Genomic DNA, 27500 nt, shown 5'->3' on the forward strand with positions numbered 1-27500 from the left:
TTTTAGAGATTCCCGCTTTTGAAGATTCCCCATTTTAAAGATTCCCGCTTTTAAAGATTCCCCATTTTAAAGATTCCCGCTTTTAAAGATTCCCCATTTTAAAGATTCCCGCTTTTAAAGATTCCCCATTTTAAAGATTCCCCGTTCCCCATTCCCCATTCCTATTCCCCATTCCTATTCCCCGATTCCCCGTTCCCCGTTTTAAAGATAGCCCTTGGCTATCCGTATCAAAGAGGTTCTATTATACCAATTTACAATTTCATGATTTATTTGAGCTAAACAAATATTGTGGATAAATTCTTTTTAAGTTGTTTTCTTTTGTTTGAGTTTTGAAGACACAACAGCGCGGTAGTCGGTGTAACGTAACGTTCTTGAACTTGAGTAGTTTTTCGCGTTTTCCATTTTCGTCAGTGTTGTATCGAGTTGTAGTCGATTTTGAAAAAGAGGTCGCGATTTCCTATATCAACTTTCAAAGTGGTTCAAAACAGAGCAACGCAAGTGACTACATCGGAAAGTATGGCCTTGGATCAATGCCGCATTAGTTTCATTTCACTGAGCTGTCTAGCACATGCAGCTAAATCTGTTGTAAATATATCAGTATACTATGTTAAAAATGATATCACAATCGACTTCATTATTATTAACATTAATATTCTATTTGTCAAAATTACGTTGGAAGTTGAATTCCTTGTCATTTAGAATGTCAAAGCTCTGTATCTTCTAAAACGTGAACCTTAAAAACCAATCCGTTGAGATGGTATTGTTCGATACTCCCAACTTCTTGCACTTGGAGAATTTGAAACAGCACGTTCAAGGTTGCTTGGTCCCTGTGTCGTATTGAGGTTTTTCGATAAAGTCCTTCCAGTTCTTGCTTGTAGGACGAGATTTCCAGAAGTCTGGCAAACTTCTCCTCGTCACTGTATTTCCGACCTGCAAATTTTGTCAACAGAACGAAACATGTTGCCTTGTCGATTGTCTTCGGCATACTGGTTCAGTTACGTGTTCTTCTCCGTGTGAATGTAAAGTGATTCTGTTAGACTACCCGCGGCCCATACGCTTTACTGTTGTTACTGAATGAACAACTTCAACCAATAGTCTGAATAAATATGACCTTTTCTTGTTCAGATGGAAAAACGAGAAAAGTTTCACGCAGGTAATTTAGTTAGTTTAAGCCAACGTTTGCCAACTTGAAGTGGTATAAACTAAACATACATGATCAATATTTGTTAACTAAACAATACAGTATTTACGTAGGTAGTTCCAATTATCCTTGCCTTATCTCGGCTTTTATCTGTAAGCAATGCTTTAATCATTTTGCCGTGTTTTGCATTGATTAAAATACGATAGTTTTCTTTCAGGTGAGACTGTAAAACTACTCTGTATAGTTAAAATGTACATTCGGCGCTGATCCACGGCATTATCACTTATGATGTCGTGGATCAGCGAAAGCTTAGAACAGTTTAAGGCCTCGCTCCAAAGAACACTAGATTAAATGTGCTACTGAAGGACAACATTCGACGCTTATTAAAACACACTGTCCATTGTGTCATGAACAATGCTGTTAAACAACTTTCATATCTTGGTCACGCTATTAAGGCTACCTGATTAATAAAAAACAGAAACGGTAATATATATAATTAAATCAAAACCAAAATTAATTTATTTTAGGACAAATTGAGTTTCACTTGACCAATTTGTAAACCTGTCAATTCAGCTGTCAATCTGTTCAATGTTGATCATTCCAAAACATATTATATTCGTAGTATTTTTGTGGTGCTTTTCTCTTTTGTGGCGGACAAGCACGACCAGGGCGCTTATATGTGGCCTTTTTCCGCCCTGCGCACGACTGAGGATAGATCAATCTCGTTCCCAGAGCCCACGTGTCTTTTGGTCAGCGCCAAGACACGGAGCTCTAGAATAATCAATTTCCAGACTCCAAGATTTTAGGAGTTCCGGTTTCACGGCGCATGCGTGCCTTGGTTTAAAACATTTTTTTTTGTATTTTATTGTTTTTATTTGTAAGTTGTGCAATGGACAAGCAAAGAGATACTGTGATGCTAGTTTTACAATTTTACATTAAAAAGGGATACACATACAAAAAGAAAAAAAAAGGGAGAAAAGGGGAGGTAAAGAAACCTATTACAATGTTAATATAAATAGATCTCTACATACATTATCACAAAACATAAACTAAATTAACTGAAGCAAGGTAGAAATTTGTTCCATTTTTGAGTTATTTTTTTGTAAAAAAAATACCTCTTAGTCGGCGCGTCGGGTATGTTATGGACGGGTCAATGGGTGAGTGAGTGAGTGAGTGAGTGAGTGAGTGAGTGAGTGAGTGAGTGAGTGAGTGAGTGAGTGAGTGAGTGAGTGAGAGATGTATGTATGTCACACCAATCAGACTGGATCTACTATAAACAGCCAATCAAATTTCTTGTTGTAAAGGTAAATGGTATGGGAGAAGATTTGATCCCGATAGAGTTCAGAACGGCCATATTTATTCTTCTATAAAAGAGGAAGTATTCATGTATTGGGTTTACTTCGACATTTTCTGTGGGTTAGGCTGAGGATTTTAGTTAAATGAACGAGATGAGCCTTGAGGTTTGAAACAGTTCGTGAGTTAGTATGCAAATGCAACGATATATTTTTATTTTTAGTTACAAAGGTAACTTGATACTTTTGTTTTTCACAAGGAGTAAATTCAATTAGAGGTCACGAATCGTCGCTTCTAGTTCTTAGGACATGTTTTAGAGGGGACGAGACTTAAAATTTGAAACAGTTCTAACGTTTACAATAGTAAGTGCGGGTAACGATTGTTTTGTTCTTGTTGTATGCAAATATAACGAGATATTTTTGTTTTTTTAGTTACAAAGTGTAATTTGACACTCTTGTTTTTCACAAGGGAGTAAATTCAATTAGAGAGGACGAATCGTCACCACTCTTTCCCACGAGATTTTTGCTATCTTTAGTTACAAATGTAACTTGACACTTTTGTTTTTTATATGGGAGTAAATTCAATTAGAGCTGACAAGTTATCGGCTATTGTTTCCAGGATATTAAACAAAAAAGAAGCTTTCGTTTCTGGACGGTTTTTACGTCTCTGCAGTAGCAGTTTAATAGTTTTATTTGATTACATTCATTTCAGTCCGATATTTTTAAAGCTAAAAAGTATGAAAACTGTTCAAATGTTCTTTGAAGACTGCGTGGCACCAAGTTAAAGTGCTATTTAATTAAATCAGACTTTCAACGTGTCAGAGGTTTTTTCTCTTTCTTTCTATTTTCGGTGAACTTGTGTTGTGTTGTGTTGTGTTGTGTAACAAAGGTAAACTTACAACTCGTATAAAATGCGAAAAGGTCTCTAAATTAACTTGAGTATTTTTGAGCAAAAATTCCTCTTGGGGGTTGGAAGGGTTATGTGATCGGTGAGTGAGGGAGTTATGCATATGCGCGTGTCACACCAATCACAGTGCGGGTTGTATCAAAGAACGAATCAAATTGCCTGTTAGAAAATAAGATGGTATCTACATTAATCTGGAGACTTGTCAGATTACTGTAGTTTGTTCAGTCAAACATTTTATGGCTTACTATTTAGCTATCTTACCATGACCGATGTAACATCGCAACCAAAAAACTTGTCAAATTAACCAAATCATTACTGTACCATGAATGCCTCTATCTCCAACACTTCACACAAAAAATAACTCTTGCACGCCTTGCGTGCCTATGTTTTATAATGTTTTACCAATTTATTGCTGTTAGCTGCAATTTTCTGTTCAATCTGGCAAGTTGCTTTAAGGTGGTATGGTACCCTAAAATATGGCGATGTTCATGAAAAATTCAATTTCTTGGAAATACAAGACTTAAGACCCTTGAGGACTTGTCAAAAACATTTTGAAACGATCTTGCCGAATTTCCTTCCAGATGAGTGTGAAATTTAAGGAAAGTGCACAGTGGTATAAGTTTTTTCACGTGGCAACGGCCATAGCAACGACTGTTTACTATAAGAACGTGACCAAAAATATAGATTATTTTTAACTTATATGAACGAAACTATTTAGAAAAAACTTTTGAGACATGCACAACTCGATTGGTATAATTATTTGTGAAAAGCTTTGCCTCAAATTGCCATCACAGGCTCATTCATTTCCCTTATGACAAGGAATATTTCCCACAACTGCGGTAACTTTTTACAAACTAGAACAACCATTGCACCCCCTCCCCCGAGATCCAATCTGCACCCCGCAACTATTTGTGGCTCGTTAAATGCTTAATACTTCGTGTAAGAAACTTAAAGTGCATTTTTCTCAAAAGTTTACTTTTGTACCGACTGACTTCGCGCCAACCTTTCTACTTTGCAAGGTTTTTAAGTAGAATTTCTGAAACTTGGGCTCATCAAAGACCAATAATGTCGTGATGATATAAACCAAAAAAATCGTAACATTTTAAGGTCTGTCACGTGACATGAGATGATTTGTCCACTAGGTGTGGTAAAAAATAAGGTTATTTCCAAATAAAGCTGTAAAAAGCACTGAAAATAAGAGTTAACTGTCAAAACTTAGGTTCATATCACAGAACAAAACAGAAACTTACATGATATGCTTATTTGACAGTCAATTCTTGTTTTGTAAAAGAGCAGGAAGTGTTGGCGTCAATACTATAAAACACTACTTCAAAAGGCTGTGGCTGGTTTCCATAGCAACCATTTTGAGTAAAACTCTAGAAATTTAATTTCTCTTCTTGAGTGCAATAGCACACAATTGATCTTTCTTTACCATATTTAAACAAACTGTTTGGTCCATATTGAGGGTACCATACCACCTTAACCTTGGCTATGAAGACCTTTAGAGAAGGATGTATGATATTTAATTTACAGTTATAAATATAATATTTAGCTAATAAAATAATATGGTTTAGAATATGAAAGTCTTCTGCGACATTGAATACTCCAAAGATAACATTTTCTAGCGTTAAGGATGTCGAGATTACCTTTTTTTTTTTTTCAGAAATCCAGGAACAAAGCAACTGCCAGAAAGATTTTGTTACATTGCAATGAAAGAATAAGTGCCCAGGGGACTCGACTTCCGTTTGACAAAAGGCGCAAAGAGAAGAGTCAATCATTTTAAGTCTGAATAATTTTTCATTTGTAAAAACAATGTTATTTAACAGCTTGTACTGAAATTCCCTAGTTTTTGTATCATGTGTGACCGTAAACGGAAGAGAGTAAATTTCTTTCCATTCCAGAGAAAGATTTGGATATTTTAGTTTTATTTTCTTTTGAGCAGAAGGCGCCGTTTGCTTTTTGCGTTTAAATTCATTGTAAAGTATTTTCGAAGTAACTTTCAAAACATTTACCGTAGCGTTTTCTATGTTAATTTGAAACGTGTCATTCGAGGGGGGTTTGTAAACATGGCAATCTCGTTCCCAGAGCCCACGTGTCTTTTGGTTGGCGCTGACCATGGTTGACTTTTGGTTGTGTGTCATGTGTTTTTCAGATAGGAAGGTTTGATCCTGTAGACTTGATAATGTGCCGATCAATTCAAAGCTTCAACATCCCCCACCCCCTAGGCAACCCACAGACATTTGACTGTCCTAATAGGAATTTGACAAAGACTTCCCAGGGGTGGGTGATTTCAACCTTGCCTGGGTGGGGTGGGGAATTTCAACTGGAAGTGTCAAGTCTTTCCAGCAGAATACACATGGTTGTTCCAGGTATGGAGAAGTTTAAAGGAAAAGAAGTCACTTTTGTTAGCGGATGGGTGACAAGCCAAGGGCTGCTAAAGCTTTGCAGCATTTTTGAAGGTATGTTTAAAAACTAGAGCGTATTTGTGTTGTGTGATTTTTAGGTTCTAAAGCTTGAATAGTCAAATCATTTGCTAGTCAATGTGTAGAAAGTTACAGTCGCTGATCTTGCCTTTTTCATAAAATAGTTGTTGTCCTCAGAGCATGAACTGCTATTGAATAGTGAATAAACAAATGCTGTAAAATGTACAACCACTCTCAAACAATATTAAATGTAATTCATTGAAGGTATTGCTTTCAGTTGCTAAACGTGCCTAGTATCACAAATTTTTCACACTGTGGAATAAAATCTCCAAAAGTTCAAATGCCCGAGGGGGTGGGAATAGGGGGGGAGGGGGGAGAGGGATGTTGAAGCTTAGAATTGATCTGTACATAATATACATGTAACTGAAGAAGGGATATCTTAAAATATATACATTCTGGCGGTTTTTATAAAAATTCAATTCCTTCAAACTTATTATCACCAATATGGGTCTCTTGCATGATCATCCTTCCATTAATATCATAAGCAACAATGTATGAACGAATGGTACCCCTGTCTTCTTCTGTCTTCAGAGCAACAAATAACTTATCATCTGTACCAGGGATAAACTTGAAAGAAGAAAAACCGTGAGTCAAGTTGAGTTCTCCTATGGTGCGCACGTGGAAGTTTGTGAAGTCTTCATCACAGGTTATCATGACATTTGTCGCCCGATGTTCATCATCTTTTTCATTGTACGAATCATGACTAGCTCTTCTTGGTAAGAAAAACCACTTCTTGTGTTTGTCACTCCAGTTTGCTGCCTCGTGAATTACATACCCAGGGTACTGAATCTCCAAGGCCCCCCGCAAGGCCTCATATCTGGACACCCAGTTATGATGGACCACATCTCCATTGGGGCCAATGCTCTTAACCCACTGTGGGTTGTGATTTTGGAACACTCCTTCTGTTGTTGTCCACTCCTTTCCAAGGCCACCGACGTAAAGAGTTTTGCCTTTGACAGCCATCCACTCTGCCTTAAAACCCTTCGCTTCTGTGCCATCTCCATCGGGTAAAATCACCCACGCAGTAGTGTGCTTGTCCTGAATTTGAAAAACTACTCCGGTTCGATCATCAACAGCGTACAGTTTCCCGTTAAAAACTATCAACTCCGATAGTTCCATGCCCCGTCCTTTTTGGGACAAAGTAGAAGATAGCACAGCTAGATCTTTATCCCATTCCACAGACACCTGGCCATTGCGATGAAGTGTTAAATACCCTCGCTTGAAGTGACTTGTCCATGTGTTCGCCTTTGAAGATGATTTCGAGTTTTCATCAAGATCTGCAATCACCCCGATTCTAAACCTCTTTCCCTCTGCTGTGATCTCTGGACGAGTCAAAGGATATGTTTTGTTGTACTCCTTAACGAATGCAGCCCTGTGATAAAAGTCGATGCTTTGATTGTTACCGAGGGAATCCACTTCGCCCTCGCCTGACATCCACCAGTATATTAATCCAATAACGAAGCTAATAACGATACCTATCAAAGCGCATTTACGAACCACGGTCTGCATATCGCTTTGAGTAGCGGTTCTGCGGTACGAAGGCATACTAGGCTTACAGATCTAACCCGAAAATCGCAATCAATCCATAAGAACAGAACGAGCCAATACTCCGGCTCAGTAACTTACACGAATTTCTTTGCACTTGAGTTTATGCTATGCTACCAGGCCTCACACAACTGAGAGAGACAGAGACAAAAAACAGGCCTGGCACTAGTTTTTGCGTTCGACGAGGTGGAACGCAATCCTAATTTTGACCTATGGCTTTCCAGAGTTGGTTGCCCTGTGCATGGTTATGGGCCGAAAAAGCCACATTCCTGTAAGGACACCAAAATGGCCACCCCGCTTGATTTTTGCAGGGGGCATGTCACGGCCAGTAAACTGGTACCGTTTAATGCTAAGACATGTGATAAGACATGTGGCGAACATGTGAGTATGTGAACTATGGTTGGCGAAATGGTGCAAAATTCTCAAAGTTTATATTCATTCACATTTAATGTTGTTATTATTATTCACGAATATATTTATTCACATTCAGCAACTAAATTTATATTCAAGAGATATACTAATTCACATTTAACGACGTATTTCGTATTCACGAATATATTTACTCACATTTACGGGATGTATTCATTCACATTCAACGGTTTATATTCATTACATTCACGATCGAAATATTGGTTTAACACGGTGCAATATTAATTCAACATTTTCTGCGCACCGTCTTCGCGCATCATTAGGTCCCAGCTCACGCTCTACAATTTCTGAACGCAATATGGCGGACGAAGGAAGCCTTATTATATGAAGGGGTAGAACAAAGACAAACGACCCCAAACATACACAACTGAACATAAACATTACATGGGCTAGAGGAGATAACAGACTGCTCGATGATTTCGGATGAGCAAGTAGATAATCTCGTACAACGTTTTATGAGTGATCATGGGACTTTGCTCGGGTATTCCTTGGTGACCGGACATCTTCGATCATTATAGGTCTCAGAGTTCAACGGGATGGAATCAGGGAGAGTATTGACCGCGTTGACCCTGGAAACTCTAGAATCCGTTGGGCTGTCGTAATTTCTAGGAGAGCGTATTCTGTGGCTGCTCCAAATAGCTTGTGGCATATTGACGGACACCATAGCCTGGTTACTGTCATACATGGGGGTATTGATGATTTTCCTTTAATTAACCTTTAATCTTTAACAAGGTACTCCTAAAACAATGTAAAAAAAAAAAACTATACTAGCGTTGTTGTTGTGGTTTTTTTTGTTTAAATGTTCTACTAATAACAGAACTGTAGCATTGTCCTAGATTTGTTTCCCTCAGCGACGCAAAGGTTTGAATGGCCATCAAGGGTGCGAAGTGGTCATAGGGGTGAAAATGTGAGGGTGTCTTACGACAGCCCAGCTGATTCTAGAGTCTCCAGGGTCGACATGGCCAATACTCTCCCTCTTCCATCCCGTTGACTGATCACTCATCATGAAACGTTCTACGAGATTGTCTAGTTGCTCATGCGAAATCATCGAGAAGCCCGTACTCCACAATACGACGTTTCAATGTCCACCTTGAAACAAGAAGCATTTGAGCTTTGTCCACGTGAAACCCGACGATCTTTGTTGCAGAAGGAAAATAAAAATTAGAATTAAAATATTTAGAGAGGAAGAGCGGGCTTTCATTCAGACCCTCTATCCTGGTCGAATTGGGATTTGGAGATGCTGTTTTTTTGTGAGGGGAGGAAAACCGGAGCACCCGGATAAAACCCTCGAGCAAGGCGAGAACCAACCACAAACTCATCGCCGGGTCAAACTGGTGGGAGGCGAGGGTCACCACTGCGCCATCTCTGCTCCCCAAGAACTACCTCCGATATTGAATATCGAGTTCGGAAGACCTCAGGGCTGGTCACAGAATACACTGCAAGGTTTGTGCAGTTTGATGAGTCGTGTCGTATCCATTCTCCATGCAAAAGACATATATTTCCCAGTATTTCATTCAGCGCTGCCCTATGATACTGACGAAAGGTAGTAATTGCTGGAGAGCTACACTCGAGCCTTATTTGGATGTTCTCTCTCAATCCTACTTCCGCGGTGTTCCATTCCCCTTCGCACTCTTGTAGGAGATCGAAAGTTCCTGCCAATGTAACATTTGTGTTTGGGGTCTTTGGTCTTTGTTCTACCCCTTCATATAATAAGGCTTCCTTCGTCCGCCATATTGCGTTCAGAAATTGTAGAGCGTGATCTGGGACCTAATGATGCGCGAAGACGGTGCGCAGAAAATGTTGAATTAATATTGCACCATGTTGAACCAATATTTCGATCGTGAATGTGAATGAATATAAACCGTTGAATGTGAATGAATACATCCCGTAAATGTGAGTAAATATATTCGTGAATACGAAATACGTCGTTAAATGTGAATTAGTATATTTCTTGAATATAAATTTAGTTGTTGAATGTGAATAAATATATTCGTGAATAATAATAACAACATTAAATGTGAATGAATATAAACTTTGTGAATTTTGCACCATTTCGCCAACCATAGTGAACAGGCCATGTGAGCTCGTCTTTCCGATGGATCTTTCTTTGACTTCTTTTCATTCAGTCACCGTACGCTTCGCTATTATGTGCTCTCAGCGTTAGATTTTGGCGAATTTTTAACGCTTCGACGGTAGCATATATCGAAATCTGTGGGAATTGTCCTTGTTTATTAACACGACTTGGCTTTGGGATGATAACCGTGGGAACAGTTACATTCGGATTGCATTTGTTGATTAGTTCCAGTCGCGACAGATAGCTCAGTCTTTATCCAGTCGAAATTTTATTGTTTGGAATCGGTGGAAAAGTACTCTGAAGGCAAGATCCATAACACTACTTTATTCATCAGGGGAAATACTCGAATTAGTTGCACGGAGTTTGTTTAGGATAAACGAGCACGCGAAACGAGCACGCGATTGCAAATGCTAGCTTAGAATAAGGCCCGGGTCGCAAAAAGTTGTTTGTTTTACAAAAAAATCTGTCAACAGGTAGGTTTTTCCCGTGCGACCGATTTGTCAGACATTCTAAATAATGAGCGGAATGCACTAAATGTTCAAAGCTGCCGGCACTTAAAATTGCCAAGCTCTGGACCTCGCCAAAATGTCACAAAAAAATCAAAAAAGCTATTAGACTGTCACTCGTGACGCAAACAGTCAATGAAAAACGCGGTAAAATCAAGTTTACTTGTGATTTGGCGCCAATCTTGTTGAGACTGGCTACGAAGATGGATCCCGCTTGGCCATATGCGAGTTCCAGTGCTTTTATATGCCATTAAGAGCGATGACTCCAGATACAAGAAATTATTTTGGTCAGCAAGAAGTCAACTTGAGTCAACCAACACTCGGTCCTTATCAAATCAGTCATGGCTCAAGCGGCGGCATCTCCTCACCGGCTTCACTTGGAGAAGAAACTTTTGAGAGCCAGTTCCCAAGTCAGTCCAACCAGTCCAAGAAAGATGACAAGTGGACCAACGAACAGCAGAATTTAAAAGCAATAAAACTCCAACAAAAGCGAAAGCTGCACCTCGTGGTTCCATGATCATGCACTAAATGTTTAATATAGCGTGACATCGTGACACTTTTAGCGGGAGCGAGAAAGTTTCCTTTTGTTGACACATTGATGCGTGTATGACAGGAATGCAAATTGTGTGCGACCCTAAAAACATAACAAAATTTTTTTTGCCGGAAACAGATATTTGTCTGAAATTTTGTCACAACAAAAACAATTTTGTCCACTAGTGCGACCCGACCCTAATGTACGTAATTTAAATATTCTATATGAAACTTGAGAGTCTACAGAAACTGGCGGCGTCACGCAACGTATCAACAAATCGTGACCTCTTCACTAGCATGGACTTTTACACTATGCATACAATGTATCTGACTGTAAAACATCGGTTGCTGCTGAAAAATGTTGACTTTAGCAATAGACAAAGGTTGAAAGTCAGCTAGTGAAATCATTTATTTACGGTACATATATATTAAAGTGTGCGTCAAACGCACTCTCATAATCTCTGATTATTACTAGTAATTAAGTATATACTTCATGGGCAAATGCCATAAGTGCACCGAGTATTCTACTTCATGTAAACTACATTAAAGTATTCTTCTTCATGTAGACTACACTAAAGTGATTAACAATGATCTTCTGTCCCACTACTTATCATCTGTCTCAAGCACTAATTGTCTGTCCCTGTCATTAATCACCTGTCGCTATCACTGACCATCTGTCCCTATCACTGATTGTGTGTCCTTAGCATTGATCATCTGTCCGTATCACTGATTGTCCCTTGCACTAATCACCTGTCCCTATCACTGATCATCTGTCCCTATCACTGATCATCTGTCCCTATCACTGATTGTGTGTCCCTAACACTGATCAACTGTCCCTAGCGCTGATTGTCTGTCCCTAGCACTAATCACCTGTCCCTATCACTGATCACCTATCCCTGGCACTAATCTTCTGTTCCTAGTACTGATCATCTGTCCCTAGCACTGATTATCTGTCCCTAGCACTTATCACCTGTACCTATCACTGATCAGCTGTCTCTAGCACTGATCAAGTTGTCTGTCCCTAGTACTAATTACCTGTCCCTATCACTGATCAGCTGACTCTAGCACTGATTGTGTGTCCCTAGCATTGATCATCTGTCCCTAGCACTGATTGTGTGTCCCTATCACTGATCATCTGTCCCTAGCACTGATTGTCTGTCCATAGCACTAATCACCTGTCCCTATCACTGATCATCTGTCCGTATCACTGATTGTGTGTCCCTAGCACTGATCATCCGTCCCTAGCACTGATTGTGTGTTCCTAACACTGTTTGTCTGTCCCTAGCACTAATCACCTGTCCTTATCACTGATAATCTGTGCTTAGCACTGATATTGTGTCCCTAGTACTGATCACCTGTCCCTATCACTGATCATCTGTCCACATCACTGATCATCTGTCCCTAACACTGATTGTCTGCCCCTAGCACTAATCACCTGTCCCTATCACTGCTCAGCTGTCCCTAGCCCTGATTGTCAGTCCTTAGCACTAATCACCTGTCCCTATCACTGATCACCTGTCCCTAACAGTGATCAGCTGTCCCTAGTACTGATCATCTGTCCTTAGCACTGATTGTCTGTCCCTAGCACTGATCACCTGTCCCTATAACTGATCATCTGTCCCTTTCACTAATCACCTGTCCCTTTCACTGATCTGCTGTCCCTAGCACTGATTGTCTGTCCCTAGCACTAATCACCTGTCCCTGTCACTGATCATCTGTCCCTTTCACTAATCACCTGTCCCTTTCACTGATCTGCTGTCCCTAGCACTGATTGTCTGTCCCTAGCACTAATCACCTGTCCCTGTCACTGATCATCTGTCCCTTTCACTAATCACCTGTCCCTTTCACTGATCTGCTGTCCCTAGCACTGATTGTCTGTCCCTAGCACTAATCACCTGTCCCTGTCACTGATCATCTGTCCCTAGCACTGATCATTTGTCCCTAACAGTGATCATCGGTCCATAGCACTCATCATCCGTCTCTAGCACAGATTATCTGTCTCTAACAGTGATAATCTGTCCCTAGTACTCATCATCCGTCTCTAGCACAGATCATATGTCCCTAACAGTAATCATCTGTTCCTAGCACTGATCTTCTGTCCCTGTCACTGATCATCTGTCCCTAACAGTGATCATCTGTCCCTAGCACTGATCTTCTGTCCCTGTCACTGATCATCTGTCCCTAACAGTGATCATCTGTCCCTAGCACTGATCTTCTGTCCCTGTCACTGATCATATGTCCCTAACAGTAATCATCTGTTCCTAGTACTGATAATCTGTCCCTAGCACTGATCATCTGCCCCTAGCACTCATCATCCGTCTCTAGCACAGATCATCTGGCCCTAACAGTGATCATCTGTCCCTAACAGTGATCATCTGTCCCTATCACTGATAATCTGTCCCTTTACAGTGATCATCATCATCCGTCTCTAGCACTGATTGCCTGTCCCAAGCACTGATCTTCTGATCTTCTGATCGTCTGTCCCTTTAAGGATTGTGGGAGTGTTGTGAAAGAAAAGAAAACACGTTACAGTTAAGTGGTAACCGGAGAGTTAATTTATAAACCAATTATAGCAGCGACAATGATGACGCGCCCTTAAATCTTTAAGCATTACCTTTATGAATAAACACAATTGGATTCTCAAATAGAACTTTGATATTCCTTGAACACAGCAAAATGCAACTATACAAAATACTCCACTTAATTCAGTTATGGGTTCTTAAGGATCCAACAGGCTCTGTTGATGAATGAGTTCTCACGTGATAACAATTGAACCTTTCCAACTTTTCGTGACAACCTTATTGTTCACTGTGTACAGCATCCAATTAACAAATGAGATATAATATTAAGCTGAATAAAAGAAAATTCTAAGAACTCTAAGCTACTTCGAAGCATCATCCCCGACATTTTTACTGAACTATTTGAAACTAGCTTTTCGATCCTCCACTAGCCAAACGCCATATAACATCCGTCCTTCTATTGATATACGCTAGTTTCCCATGGATCTGTGCGAGGCTTTTGCGGCCGATGAAACGGAACGAATTGCATTTTGCAAAGTCACTTTCAATCACAAAATTGTATAGAGTACATATATATTTTTTTAGTGTGTTCTAAATTAGAAGAGGAAATAAAATTTTCTCTCATTTCAAGAACACAGTTCTCTAGCTGACTCCACCCACCCTCCCCGCGATATTTTCAATGTTATTCTCCTTTAATATTCAGTTCCTCGACGCCTTTTCAGAGAAGGTGGAGTAGATAGCGTAGACTTCCTCTTTTTTTCTTGGCTATTACCTTTTGTGGGAGTGTCGATAGTACTCATTCCAAACCTATTCTTACAGTTGCAGCACTTACAGTCTTTGTATGCTAAACCAGCAGTAAAACACGGGCATTTTGTTCTGTTTCTCCCTGTAACGTCTAAGCAAGAAACTGTTTGTCAGTTCTACATCATAATGCTTCTCCGCACCGCCATTGCGTCAATTTCTTCCCGTTGCTTTTCTCTTCAACATTGCCATAGGAGCGACACTTGCACAGGGCACGATCGCAGGCTTGGCCTCTTTTAAAACAAGGACAGCGAGACTTTCCTCCCTTGTTGATACATGCTGCTTTATTTCGTGACTCTTCTTTACTGCCACAACTGCATCCCGTTTCTTTGGCAAGCTGGCATTCCAGTTCTTGTTTCTCATTAGATTCATCCTTATTACGTACACCCCGAGACCGCAAAAAAGTAATTTTAAATCATGATGTCGTTAACGCGTTAATTTCATGTAAGCTTAAATGTTAATTTACCGCTTTTTTTCATATTTTTCGCGCGCGTGATTATTGGTGTAAACTCATCACGTTACTCGGAATATTTCCCAGTTAAATCTGTGGAATAACCTAGAGTATACTCCAAGTGATATTCCCAAAGTTTCGAATTTTGGAATTTACCTTCGCACGCTTAGTTTTCATCCCTAGAAAAGAGCCTGTTTGAATAGAATTTAACATTTTAAACAGAATGAAAATATTTTCAACGCCCACACAAATTCAAAAGTGATAAAAACTTTACATCAAAAGGCTCCAAAATTGGGCGAGATATTTGAAAACCTTTTGAAGGATAATAAACACAATAGCCTCTATTTTGCGCGGAAAATATGCTTGGATATTTGTCCATTGGACATTATCTTTACCTCAAAGCTCACAGTTTTCCTCGAGCTTCGCTCTCGGAAAGCTGTTCGTGTCTCGGAACAGTTAATATCCGCGGACGAATATCCGATCATATCAGTTCCTCGCCAAATTAGTGGAGGCTATTGTTTATATATCTGCGAGGATCTTATAAATCAAACCTTGGACATCTGGCAAATACGAAAACCTTTGAGTTATTGTTTTCAATATTTCTCAGAACGCATTCCCAGATACCGTGTATGATTTTCTCCGCATAAATTTTGTTCACTCTCTTTCTATGCATACAGTTCATAGTGTTGTGTTAACTAATGATCTCGTGGAATCGTAGTGTCCTGCCCCGTAATAATGATAGGCTACGTAGATAGGTCTGCTGGATAGTGGGTTGTCGGGGATGAAGGGAACACACGGCAAAGAATTGAGAGATGTTACAGCCATGATAGGCAGACACAGCAACTGTGCACATACTCTCATGACTAAGTCACCAATAGCTGTATCAAACATCCCTTGCCTCCTGAATTGCAATGCCTTTGTTGTAATTTTCTCCTGACTTTGTTCTGGAAAGAAAGCCAAAATCTCATCGTCACATTTCAATATTTCGTCTACAGACAAATTACGCATGGTGATTGTGTCTTCATCCTCACATTTACAAAGACCAACCGAATTTCATTGAGTTGAAATCTCGGGCTGCTGTGGGTCATAGACAGAACTCAACATTCTAGCTAGAGAGCGAAAAGCACAGTCTCAGTCTGTCAAATCAATCAAAAGATCTTCGATTTCATCAAATGCTGATGTTTTCGTTAATCTCCAGTCGCATATTTCTCCATCCATCCATCCAACCATCCATCCACCCAATATAATTTGTGCGGACATTTATTGACGTCGGGGTTAGAGCACGAATATGTTCAACGTAAGTGGAGAAACATCGAGTTTTTGTAATATACCCAAGGCTGAAAATGTCTTGAACTACAGAGCTAAAATAATACTTGAAATTGCTTGACATTTCTAAAAAAGATGTACTATTCAAGGAAGAATTGAATGAGTTATTCCATGGAAATTCCCACCCATTTAAAAACGACGAGGATGCTCGTAGTACCTTTCAGGAGTTAAAAAAGAGGTTTTGGACCCATTAAGGGTGTTCAGCCTTAAAACGTGCACAGCGGGAGTTTTTGCGGTAGCTTTAAGGGTATCGAGCCGTAGAAATTTGACAGGAGGTAATGTATTGTTTTCAAATGTATAAAATTGGTACCTCTTAGGCAGTTCTTTTCAAAATTTAATTGAATTAGGGACAGAAGATCACTGCTAGAGACAAATGATCAGTGCTAGGGACAGATAAATCACTGTTAGGGACAGATGATCATTGTTAGGGACATGATCAGTACTAGGGACAGATGATCAGTGATAGGGACAGATGATCACTGTTAGGTACGGATGATCAGTGCTAGGGACAGATAATCAAAGTTAGGGACAGATGATCAGTACTAGGGACAGATGATCACCGTTGGGGATAGATAAGTGTTAGGGAGAGATGATCAAAGTTAGGGACAGATAGTCAGTACTAGGGACAGAAGATCAGTGCTAGGGACAGATGATCACTGTCAGGGACAGATGGTCACTGTCAGGGACAGATGATCTGTGCTAGGGACAGATGTATGGATGATCTGTGCCAAGGACAGATGATCACTGTTAGGAACAGATGATCACTGTTAGGGACAGATGATCTGTGCTAGGGACAGATGATCACTGGTAGGGACAGACAATATGTGATAAGGACAGATGATCAGTAGTAGGGACAGAAGATCAGTGATAGGGACAGAGGATTACTGTTAGGGACAGAGGATCACTTTTAGGGACAGCTGAGCTGTGCGAGGGACAGATGATCACTGTTAGGGACAGATGATAAGTGATAGGGACAGATGATCAGTGTTAGGGACAGATTATCAGTACTAGGGAAAGACGATTAGTGCTAGGGACAGATGATCCCTGTTAGGGACAGATGATCACTTTTAGGGACAGATGATCAGTGCTAGGGTCAGATAATCAGTACTAGGGACAGCTGATCACCGTTAGGGATAGGTAATCAGTGATAGGGACAGACAATCAGTGCTAGGGACAGCTGTTCAGTGATAACAACAACAACAACAACAACAACCATTTATTTGTACTCACAATTTATAAAATAATTACAATAAACATTAAATTAGTATAGAGTACTGCCTGCCCAAAATAACCATAAGGGCTAAAAAGAATGGGCAAACATTACAGGGACAGGTGATTAGAGCTAGGGACAGACAATCGGTGCTAGGGACAGATGATCAGTGATAGGGACACACAATCAGTGCTAGGGACAGATGATCAGTGCTAGGGACAGACAATCAGTGATAGGAACACACAGTCAGTGATAGGGACAGATGATCAGTGCTAGGGACAGACAATCAGTGATAGGGACACACAGTCAGTGATAGGGACAGATGATAAGTAGTAGGGAAAGAAGATCATTGTTAATCACTTCAGTATAGTTTATTCCTGGCACAATAAATGATCGATGAAAAGCGTAGAGTTTTTCGGCTCCTCTACGACCTCTACGGCTTCTTGTACACCGAGTGGAAAAGTTCCATATGGAGTAGAGTAGAGTATGTCAGTAGATCTCTTAGTAGAGAAGAGTACAGTAGGTTACTATGATTACATTTAGCAGATTACTGTGGAGTAGAGTACATTAGAGTCATACAGACTGTTTAATCGCAAGGCTTTGGCTCCTTCATCACAAGGCAAATCTACGCTACGCTACCCTACCCTACGCTACGCTAGTCTACTCTACTCTACGCTACGCTACTCTACTTTACAGTACTCTACTCTACTCTGCTCTACTCTTCTGTACTGTACTGTACTGTACTGTACTCTTCTCTGTACTTTGCATGAAATAGAATACTTTAATGTAGTTTACATGAAGAAGAATACTCGGTGCACTTATGGCATTCACCCATGAAGTATATACCTTTAATTAACAGCAAAAACATGTCAAACATCTACAATTAACATTACGTGTGTTATCAAACGAAATAAAGCAAGTGGACAAAATCTGTTGATGTGTACTGCTCACTAGTACTTATTTTAAAAATAAATTAAAAAAGGATTATAAAAAATGGGTATGGTTTTTAATTAGCCATTTTGGTCAGAAATAGGGTATCGATATCGACCATTTTGGTCACTAATAGGATATAGTTTTTGTATTCTAGAGTTGAAATATTGGGCTTGTTTTTTAGAAGCTACTTTTTTCATCAAAATGCCCTTCACAATGCCTTTTAGCCCTTCACTGTGCCTTTACAAGGCATGTCTGAAACAGGGTATTGATTTAGGGGTTAGGTCTAAAATAGGAATGTGGAGGTGTGGTGGCCTCGTGGTTAGTGTGCTTGAGAGTGGTCCCAGTTTGAGCCCTGGCCGGGAACATTGTGTTGTGTTCTTGGGCAAGACACTCCGGGGGGGGGGGGGGGGGAAGGTACTTGACCCACATTTGGGTATAGGGGTGCTGCCGAGGGTTTGAAATCCTGACACTGTTTAGGGCAAAAATACTCTAAAACCCTACCCTGTGTAGGACAAAGAAACACAAAGAAACTAGACCTACCGGTACGATCTATTCTTTCAATGCATGCTTGTTATAATACTGATAAGTGGAAAAATAATTCAAATTTAAGGATACCGACAACAATAGCATTCTTGCCAAGAAAATGATTTGATGGTGACAAGAGATGTGGTGATTGATGACCTTGTAATGGCCTGTTAATGTCTCTCGGCTTGTAATACTATACCCTTTTTACGACAGCTTCTGATCCTGTTTAGGACAGAGGCGAGTAAAACTGTATACCATGTTCAGGGCAACGAGGCCAAAAAAACCATACCCTGTCCAGCAGCACATCACCGTATAGCCCAAATAAGGGAGTACCCTCCTCCCCACGGAAGACAATTAACTCTCACAATGCCTCTCTTCACCAAGGTGTACAAATGGGTACTCATCTGGTGAATTTAATACTGGGGGTGACCCCTGTGATGGACTAGAATCCCATCCAGGGGGGAGTAGAAATAGTCCTAGTCCTATACTAGCCTGAGTAGCAAGCATTCCCAAACAAGAGCATTTCTGCATTCTGGCCATGAGAGCAAAAACTCGACAAAACAGGGGGTGATGGTGCAAAAGTGGGAATCTCTCTTGCCCCTCCACTCCCTGCTTCGTCAAATTTTTGTTCTCACTCCAATTTATAATTATGCGCGGTCAGAATGCGCAAAAGCTCTTTGTGCAAGAACGCTTGCTACGCAGGCTAGTCGTATGCAGACTTTACCTTTACCTAAAATAGGATATCAAATTTTGGTTAGTAATACTGTCGAACCTCCCAAAATGTGAAGCTTAAGGGAGGTGGCCACTTACGAGAACTTAGACCATACGGTCGGTCAAAATTTTGCCTCATTAGCGTATGGTAACTGCAGAGACTTTTAATTGTTTCATTCATGTGAAAAGTCAATTTCGAGAAAAAAGTAGTATTTCCCATTGAGAAATTTCCGTCTCTTGAACTACCCAGGAATGATATAACATTACAACACCTTATCATCCAATTTACGCTCTATAATGTCTGGTGGTCGCTTAAGGGAGGTTAAAAACAAAAGAAAGTTTGAAACTTTTAGTTCTAAAAGTGGTCATGGTCGCTTACGAGAGGTGGTCGCAACTGATGGTTTGACTGTAGTAATTAGACTGAGCAGAGTACAATTTAGGGAGTTATTGGGAGAGTAATTTCAAAGTCAGATGAGTGCGCTGTGTGAGGCCGATTTGAAATTATGAGCATGATTACTCCCTGAATACGACACAGGGTTCAATTACTAATTAATTGTATCAAGAACAAAATTTTGAAAGTCAAGCCTCTTGAGAACTTCTTTTGAGTAAAAAAGTGAGTAGCGCCTTCTATAAATGTAGGAAATATTAAGAAAACCATTAAAGCGCGTATAATTGACATGCAAATGGTGAAGGTATCCAGTTACAGGTATCCAATTTCAACAAGTTGTAATTGGATACCTGTAATTGGCCACCCACATGATCGAGGGTCGATTACATGACAAATAGGTGTGCAGAGAACCAATCATGATAGACAGTTTTGTTATAGATATGATAAGGTCATAAATAGGGTACGGAAAATTTGGTAATGATATTAAACTGGGAAGCGCACTGAAACTGGGGGAATGGGGTAAAGAAGTCAGGTCATTTTTTTTTTTACTTTCTCTCACCACATTGTCAGTGCATCCATGGCATTCTTACCTTGGGGGTTTTGTTCTTCTATTGGCTACCGAAGCTAAAAGGTTGCAGTCAAACTGAGTGTGAGAGGAAATAGAAAAGAGAGCACTTCTTGAGCAAGGGTACGGCATACAACCAAGGAGTATAGACCCACAAGCACCACTTCAGCCTTCAAGTCTGGGACTCTCTGATATGTTAATTCATAAGATATTAAAGTCAATGTTAAAATAGAACAATTTATTTGAAACTGCGTATGAGATACAGAAACAGACTTCATATTTTTAGCTGTCACAAGCTTTCAACTCAGTCCTGGCACCTTTGTCAAGTGAGCGTTGTTGGCAGGAATTAATCTCAAATTTATTTTAAGTGTGCAGCATTTATATACTGTAATTTCATACACCAAACAACTACAATGTATATGGTTTATTCTGGCTACCTTATCATAGGAATATAACGAAGCATGTTAACAACGCGAACAAAATTTACGTGTTAAAAAATTAACGCAAATTTCTGAAAAGTTATGTTTACAAACTTTTTATTACCGCGAATTTCCGTGTGGTACGTTTGCACAATTAAGACACGAATTTGATAGTTTTCGCACTTATTTTGTTAGAAACCAACAACATCCAACAACAAAATTTGCTCTTTATTTCCAGCAAAAAACACAAGGTAACCATACAAACTAGGGCATGAATGGGTGCAGGGTTGTAATGCGCCCCTTCCTTTTCTGGATACATGCTTTGAACTTTTCTCTGCCATCGGGACGTTATCAGTCAGTACGAACTTTGATGGTGTTTGGTCAACGTTTCGAATAAGTTCACTGGGAATTTCATCTTCAACTATAGCAGACACTGTATCATGTAGAAACGCTGCCTTTACTTCCAGCCAAGTTGCTTTGCTGACAATAAAGGTGTCTTAAAGTAACGATGATTCAAATTAAGGTCATTTTAATTAACAGTGAGGTAAATTAAGATACATAAAATTAATGCAAATTTTTGAAATTCACGTTAACATGCATTGTTAATTTCCTATAATAAGGTATTTTAAGTCTTATAAACCATCGCAAAATTACATTCAGTGGCACTGTACTGTAACATTGTTACTGACAGTAAGTAATATTACAATAAATTGATTATACTTCAATCACGTGGATGCAACTGATCATGCTTTATAGGTATATTGACTCTATGTCTTGTCTATCTCTTGTTTTTAATTTATAACTGGAAGATGCGGTTGGCAATAACATGATGTTACACTGTCTTGTCATCTTCTGTTTCTTTTGATTTCTTAGCCACAAATGGCAGCTGGATCAGATCATGCAGTCTCTGGGCCTGAGTGGCAAAAAATAAATATTGGGCATGTAGAAAATGATTATAGGAATATTTTTTAAACTTAGTCTAAGAAAACATAGTCTTGTATGTAGCTGTTGTTTGGGGTTGCAATGAAACAATCCACCCCCCCCCCCATTCTCCAGTTGGTGAATGATGAAATGTTGAGTGGTGAGGTCAAACACTGACTTCATAGTAACTTAAGACACCTGCAGGGTTCTCCCGAAAATTTGAAGTAGAGGGAGAATAACTTTGAATAGGCAGCAGACAATGCTGATAAAAAGACGTGGGGTGGTTTTATAGGAGCAACGTGGAGGAGGGGGGGGGACCGACCGCAACCTTTTATTGAGGGGTCCGGGAGCCTCCCCGCAGAAATTTTGAAATTGGGGTTCTAAAAAGTGCATTTCACTGTATTTTAAGCAATCACGGTTTTAAGTTCTTTTGTTAAAGAAAAGCAATTTCACTGAGAAAAACATACACGTAATGTATTGTGTTACTTGAACAGTTTAATCATCGTCATCCATATCAAATTCGAAAAAAGTATCAAAAACATCAAAAACATTCCCAATCACGCATGTAAAAACAGATGAGAAACCCAAATGAGAAAAGAGTTTGCTGGCATTGAAGGTACTAGATTGAGGTTTGACGTGTATTTTGTTAAAAGACAAGTTTTGAGTGGCTCTAACACAGTGCTAGGGGTGGAATTCATTGAACGTGATGAAGCTTGTGATTGGTTACCGTTGCAAGCACAAGCCTGTGATACTTTGTGAAGTTTCCCGCGGATTTAAGCTCAGAATATTTTCTGACTAAGCATGTGGACTATCATCGACTTTTTGAACCTTTGCGGTAGTTTGGGTTTTTCGTTTGTGATTTCAAAAGTGATAAAATTAATACAATCAAACTTAAACTTGACATATTTTGCAAATGTTTCGCTTTATAATGAAGCCTTGAAATAGTGCATGTATTTATTCATACTTCCCTACTCGATAAGCTCACCAGTTTTATATCTCACTTTCAATATTTACACAAACATCTTACAGTTGCCGAGTTTAAAGATTGTGTAAGTTTGTTTCTTTTGTTGAAAGAAATCTTCTTTTATTAATTTTTTTTCCAAATACATTGTAGTTATTTATTCTCGAAAATCCTCCATGTGCGAGCCAGGCACTGTGTTGCATGTCGTAAAGAACTAATTACATTACGCGTACATTCACTGGAGATAAAATAACTAATTTTAATCATATTTTTGAAAGAAAATGTTTTATGACCTTCATTTGTGCCATCTCTATTTTCTTTTCAATTTGTCCTAGGTACTGAACAGCGATTGCTGGGTTTTTCACTTCTTTTTCAGACGAAAAACTGAGCTTTAACTTAACCCCGGCTGTCGAATATTTCAGTGCTGCTGTCACGGCTCAGTGCCCACGTCATGTTTTTGGCGGCAATTCGCACGGCCCGAATGATTTCAGATTTCTTTTATCTTACTGCTATATATATGTTATTTGCTGGCTGGGAGGTCCGTATGGTGAAAAACTGTGACTGAGGTCTGCCTGAGGCTGCAGGCTGAGGGCAGCATTTTCAAGCCTGAGGTCACAGTTTCTCACCATAAGGACCGACCCTAAGCTGGCAAATAACATGTTTATTTTTTTTTCCTGTAGGAAATTGGTTTTACAGATTACAAATGGGTTTGTTCATGCAACTCTTGTCATTGAATCGGCTTGTGTGCCGTCTACTTACGATTTGTAATAAATCTCGGCAACGATAGCGAGCGAGTAACTCAGATAGTGGGGGGGGGGGGGGGGACAGGGGGGTCAGAACCTCCTGCCTCCTGTACCCTGCTCTCCTGCTTCCCGTACCTTCATCTCCCGCCTCCCGCCCTTTTCTGTGCTGCTCCCGTCCCCTGTAAATTGGCAGAGTCAAAACACATCCTAGACCATCCTAGTCATTTAGCTTTACAATTCTTAAGCATTTCCTCTGTTTTTAAATAATTTAACAAAATTACCACTGCTATATGTTTCAATTCAATGAAGTTTTGACCTACTTGTTTATCTCCTTTTAGTTTCACCGTTTCAGTCCATTTTCATTGGCTTTTCAGATTTGTTTCTGAAATCCGTTTTCAGTGACGACGGTCTCAAAAGTTAATTCTAAATTGTCTCGTGTTCTGATAAACTATACGCATTTCCAGTAACCAGTCCGGCGTTTATTTAGATCAAACAAGTAAATCATGGAAGTAGGTCGTCTCACCTTTTTGCAATTTGACAGCTTATGCGACACGTGCACTCATGCCCCTTGACATTTCATGACCTATGATGTAGCCACAAATTGGCTACATCATAGGTCCACAAATTGGCAATGAACAACAGAGATATTCTGGTTTCCTATGATGTTTCTTCCCTGTTCACCAATGTACTCCTGGAGGAGACCATACAACTACTCCCTGACAAGGCTTTCATTAATAATTGGTTTCATGAAGTGTACCATCTTAATCTCAATAAGCTGGACCTTGTCGATCTTCTTAGAGCGGCAACAAAGGACCAACTTTTCACATTCAACGGCCAGCTATATGAACAGATTGACGGAGTTGCTATGGGCTCCCCCCTTGGTCCTCTATTAGCCAACGTTTTTATGTGCAGCAATGAAGAAACCTTGGATCGTGAAGGCAAGATGCCCACATATTACAAGAAATTTGTGGATGACATACTGACCATTATGCAGGACAAAGCATCAGCAGACAATTTCCTTGAGATTTTAAACCAGTGTCATTCCTCTATTAAGTTCACCGTGGAGACGGAAAGTAATAGCATACTTCCTTTTTTGGGCTCCCAGCTGCTCAACAAACATACTCATGTAGCTACATGTTGAGACTAAGGTGTATGTTAAACCCACAAATACTGGCCTCCTGCTACATTACAAAATAGAGCCACGTAGATGACCTATACAAACGTGGGTTATTAGAAACTATGCTTGATCATGCATTTCGACTTTCATCCAATTGGCGTTACTTCTCTGAAGAATGTGATCGACTGAAATGATTGTTTTCTCGACTAAAATATCCTGAAAATCTTGTGAACTCTACCATTTCATGGTTTGTTGCCACCAAAGCATCGGAACAACCTGTTTCCTCATCTGCTGTCAGCGATCGATCAGACCCCATTTTCATACTTCTTACATGCATATATATATATATATATATATATATATATATATATATATATATATATATATATATATATATATATATATATATATATATATATATATATATATATAGGCAATTGTGGAAAACGAGGACGGACAACTTCGAGCGAAAAAAAATATATATACAGTAAAAAATCTAAGAAATCTAAAAAAAGGTTTAAAAATTTAATAAAAATAAATGTTTCGGTCAAAGACCTTCATCAGTTGCAGTGCAAGTGAATAATAAATTACAATAACCTTAAATAAGTTTACAGTATAAAAAATGACATCATATTACAAAGATGATTACATAACAGGGCGCGGTAACACATGAAAATGAAAAAATTAACCAATGATAAACAATCGGTGATTACTAAGCGAGATACTATGACAATGCGGTACAAAACTCAAAAGACACAAACCAAATAAGAATAAATAACCGAATATAATACAAATAAGATTAATATCAAAAAAGTAACGCGATTCGTCGAGTCAGCCGAAAGTGTGAAGGGACCCGCGTGTAAAATATTCAATGTTCAAAAAAGGCGGTCCCAAAATCCCCAAACAAAGCCCTTGAAACTATGTCGCGGCAAGGCACAACAGGCGCCCTAAACAGGGCCCTTAAACAACAATAATGTAATAAATTCCCCGATGGGGGCCCCTGAGAAAACCTAGCGCTAACAAAGCTAACAAGATCCAAGGTCAGGGCCTTTGAACACCTGAACTAAGATAACCGCCAAATTTGCAAGTTATTTTTGCGCTAATTGTAGTTTATTCTTTTTTTCGAGTGGAATTCCTCACGTTTGTTCAAGCCAAAAGGTGCCAGAGAGAACAACTGTGCACTCCAATATGCCTCTTTAGTGATTAAAAGCTTTTCGATGTTACTTGTATTGTTTGCATTTATCTGCACTTGATCAATACACTGGAAAGAAAAGTCGTTTAAGTCGTGCGGTGTTCTGTTGAAATGCACCGCTACCTCACAAGTCTTTTCCTTGGTCAGCATAGCAGACTTGTGGTTGCGAAATCTAACTCTAAAATCTGTTGTTGTAGAGCCAATGTATTGTAAGTTACATTTCTTACACGAAGCCAAATAAATGATATTTTTTGAATCACAGGAAAGTTTCAATCGTATCTTATAGCTCTTGCCTGTTTGAAAACTTTGGAAAGAATTTGATTCAACAAAGTAGTTGCGACAGAGATCACATCTTGTTCTTTTGCATTTAAAGCAACCCTTAACCTCAACAACCTCTTCAATCTTAGTGTTGGAGCCATAACGAGATGGCGCTAACAACTCCTTAAGGTTTTTAGATCTTCGAAAAGAGGCTATGATGGAATTTGGCGGAGAAAATTCTTTTAATTTGGGGTTGGATTCCAAAATACCTAGGTGTTTTCTGATGATGCGACCAACATCAGGTAAATTTGGATTAAATGTTGTTACAAATGGAAACAATTTCTTCTCAGCTTTGGCACGAGTTCTAAGTAAGTCAGTTCTAGACGTAGTTAAGGCTTTAGAAAATTGATCTTCCACTAGTTTTGTGGGATAACCCTGATTGACTAGATAACCCTTGTATTCAGTTGTTCTCTCGGCAAGAAATACTTGTTCAGAGCAGTTTCTCTGTAACCTAGTTGCTATGCCATAAGGGATAGCCTTGAAAACGTGTTTGGGGTGAGCACTTGATGGTGGAAGATACAAGTGGCTATCAGTTGGCTTTGAATAAACGTCTGTCTGGATGAAACCCCCGATGAGATGTAAAGTTAAATCTAGCACGTGAAGCTCGCGTTCAGAAAAAACTAATTCAAATTTAATGGTAGGATATAGGGAATTTATAAAGTCAGTAAACTCATGCAGTGCAGGAAGGCCTTGTTGCCAGAGATCAAAAACATCGTCACGGTATCGCCACCATAAAGTCGGCTTTATGGGGCCAGAAAATTTAGCTTGATAATCTATTTCCCCCATGGCAAGATCCGCGTAACTACAGGCGTTCTTTGGGCCCATGGCTGTGCCATGAATTTGTAGGAAAAAGTTTTCCTTAAAAACCGAGTGATTGCTCTTCAAACAAATTTCTACTGCTTCTAAAATGCAATTAGTGGATGGAAGCTGGTTTTCTCTGGCATTCAGTGCCTTCTTTACTGCAGTAAGACCGAGTTGATTATCTATGTTAGGGAACATTGACACAACATCCCAAGAAACTAAAAGGGTGCCTTCGGGAAAAGGGCCACTCCTGTTAAGATCCTCAATTCTATTAAGTAAATCGGTCGTATCCTTGATGAAAGATGGCAACTTACGAGCCAACGGTTGCAAGTAAAATTCACTGAAGGCTGAAAGATTTTCTATGGCCGTACCACAACACGATGTGATAAGCCTGAGTGGATTCCCTGCTTTGTGGCTGTTAATATTACCGAAGGTGACCCCTGGTTTGGCTTTTTTGTTAATTATCCAATTAGCTAATTGGTCTGAAATTTCACCTTTTCTGACCCATTTGTTGCACCAACTTTCAACTACAGCCAAATGCCTATATGTAGGATCTTCCTGTAAGGATTTATTTATTTATATATATATATATATATATATATATATATATATATATGTCTGAATTTATGAAAACCGTGTTAAAGACTTTGCACCAAAATAGCGGGCATGTTTTTGAAAAAACGGTTAGAAA

The 27500-nt window shown here is 39.4% G+C and overlaps 3 protein-coding genes across 3 annotated transcripts in view; 1 reads left to right on the forward strand and 2 right to left on the reverse strand.

Annotated features, from left to right (window-relative positions):
* The window catches only part of LOC145489657 (N-acetylglucosamine-1-phosphotransferase subunit gamma-like), an 86183-nt gene that overhangs the window by 21832 nt on the left and 36851 nt on the right, over positions 1-27500 (forward strand). The window lies entirely within an intron of this gene.
* Positions 3730-18551, reverse strand: LOC145489661 (soluble calcium-activated nucleotidase 1-like). The gene has a single exon (XM_081468691.1). It carries the CDS (start codon positions 7366-7368, stop codon positions 6229-6231), a length of 1140 nt encoding a protein of 379 aa, XP_081324817.1. The 5' UTR covers positions 7369-18551; the 3' UTR covers positions 3730-6228.
* LOC145489663 (DNA excision repair protein ERCC-1-like) overlaps positions 20555-27500 on the reverse strand; it is a 16306-nt gene continuing 9360 nt past the window's right edge. Inside the window, exon 9 of the mRNA XM_081468694.1 lies at positions 20555-21669. Within this exon, the coding sequence (XP_081324820.1) occupies positions 21589-21669 (81 nt within the window). The 3' untranslated portion in view covers positions 20555-21588. The remainder of the gene's footprint in view (positions 21670-27500) is intronic.

The sequence above is a fragment of the Orbicella franksi genome, chromosome 6, assembly GCF_964199315.1.
Source record: "Orbicella franksi chromosome 6, jaOrbFran1.1, whole genome shotgun sequence".
Classification (NCBI taxonomy): domain Eukaryota; kingdom Metazoa; phylum Cnidaria; class Anthozoa; order Scleractinia; family Merulinidae; genus Orbicella; species Orbicella franksi.

Excerpts from the sequence above, each read along its gene's own strand:
- LOC145489661 (XM_081468691.1), bottom strand. The coding sequence starts at position 7,368 with ATGCCTTCGTACCGCAGAACCGCTACTCAAAGCGATATGCAGACCGTG.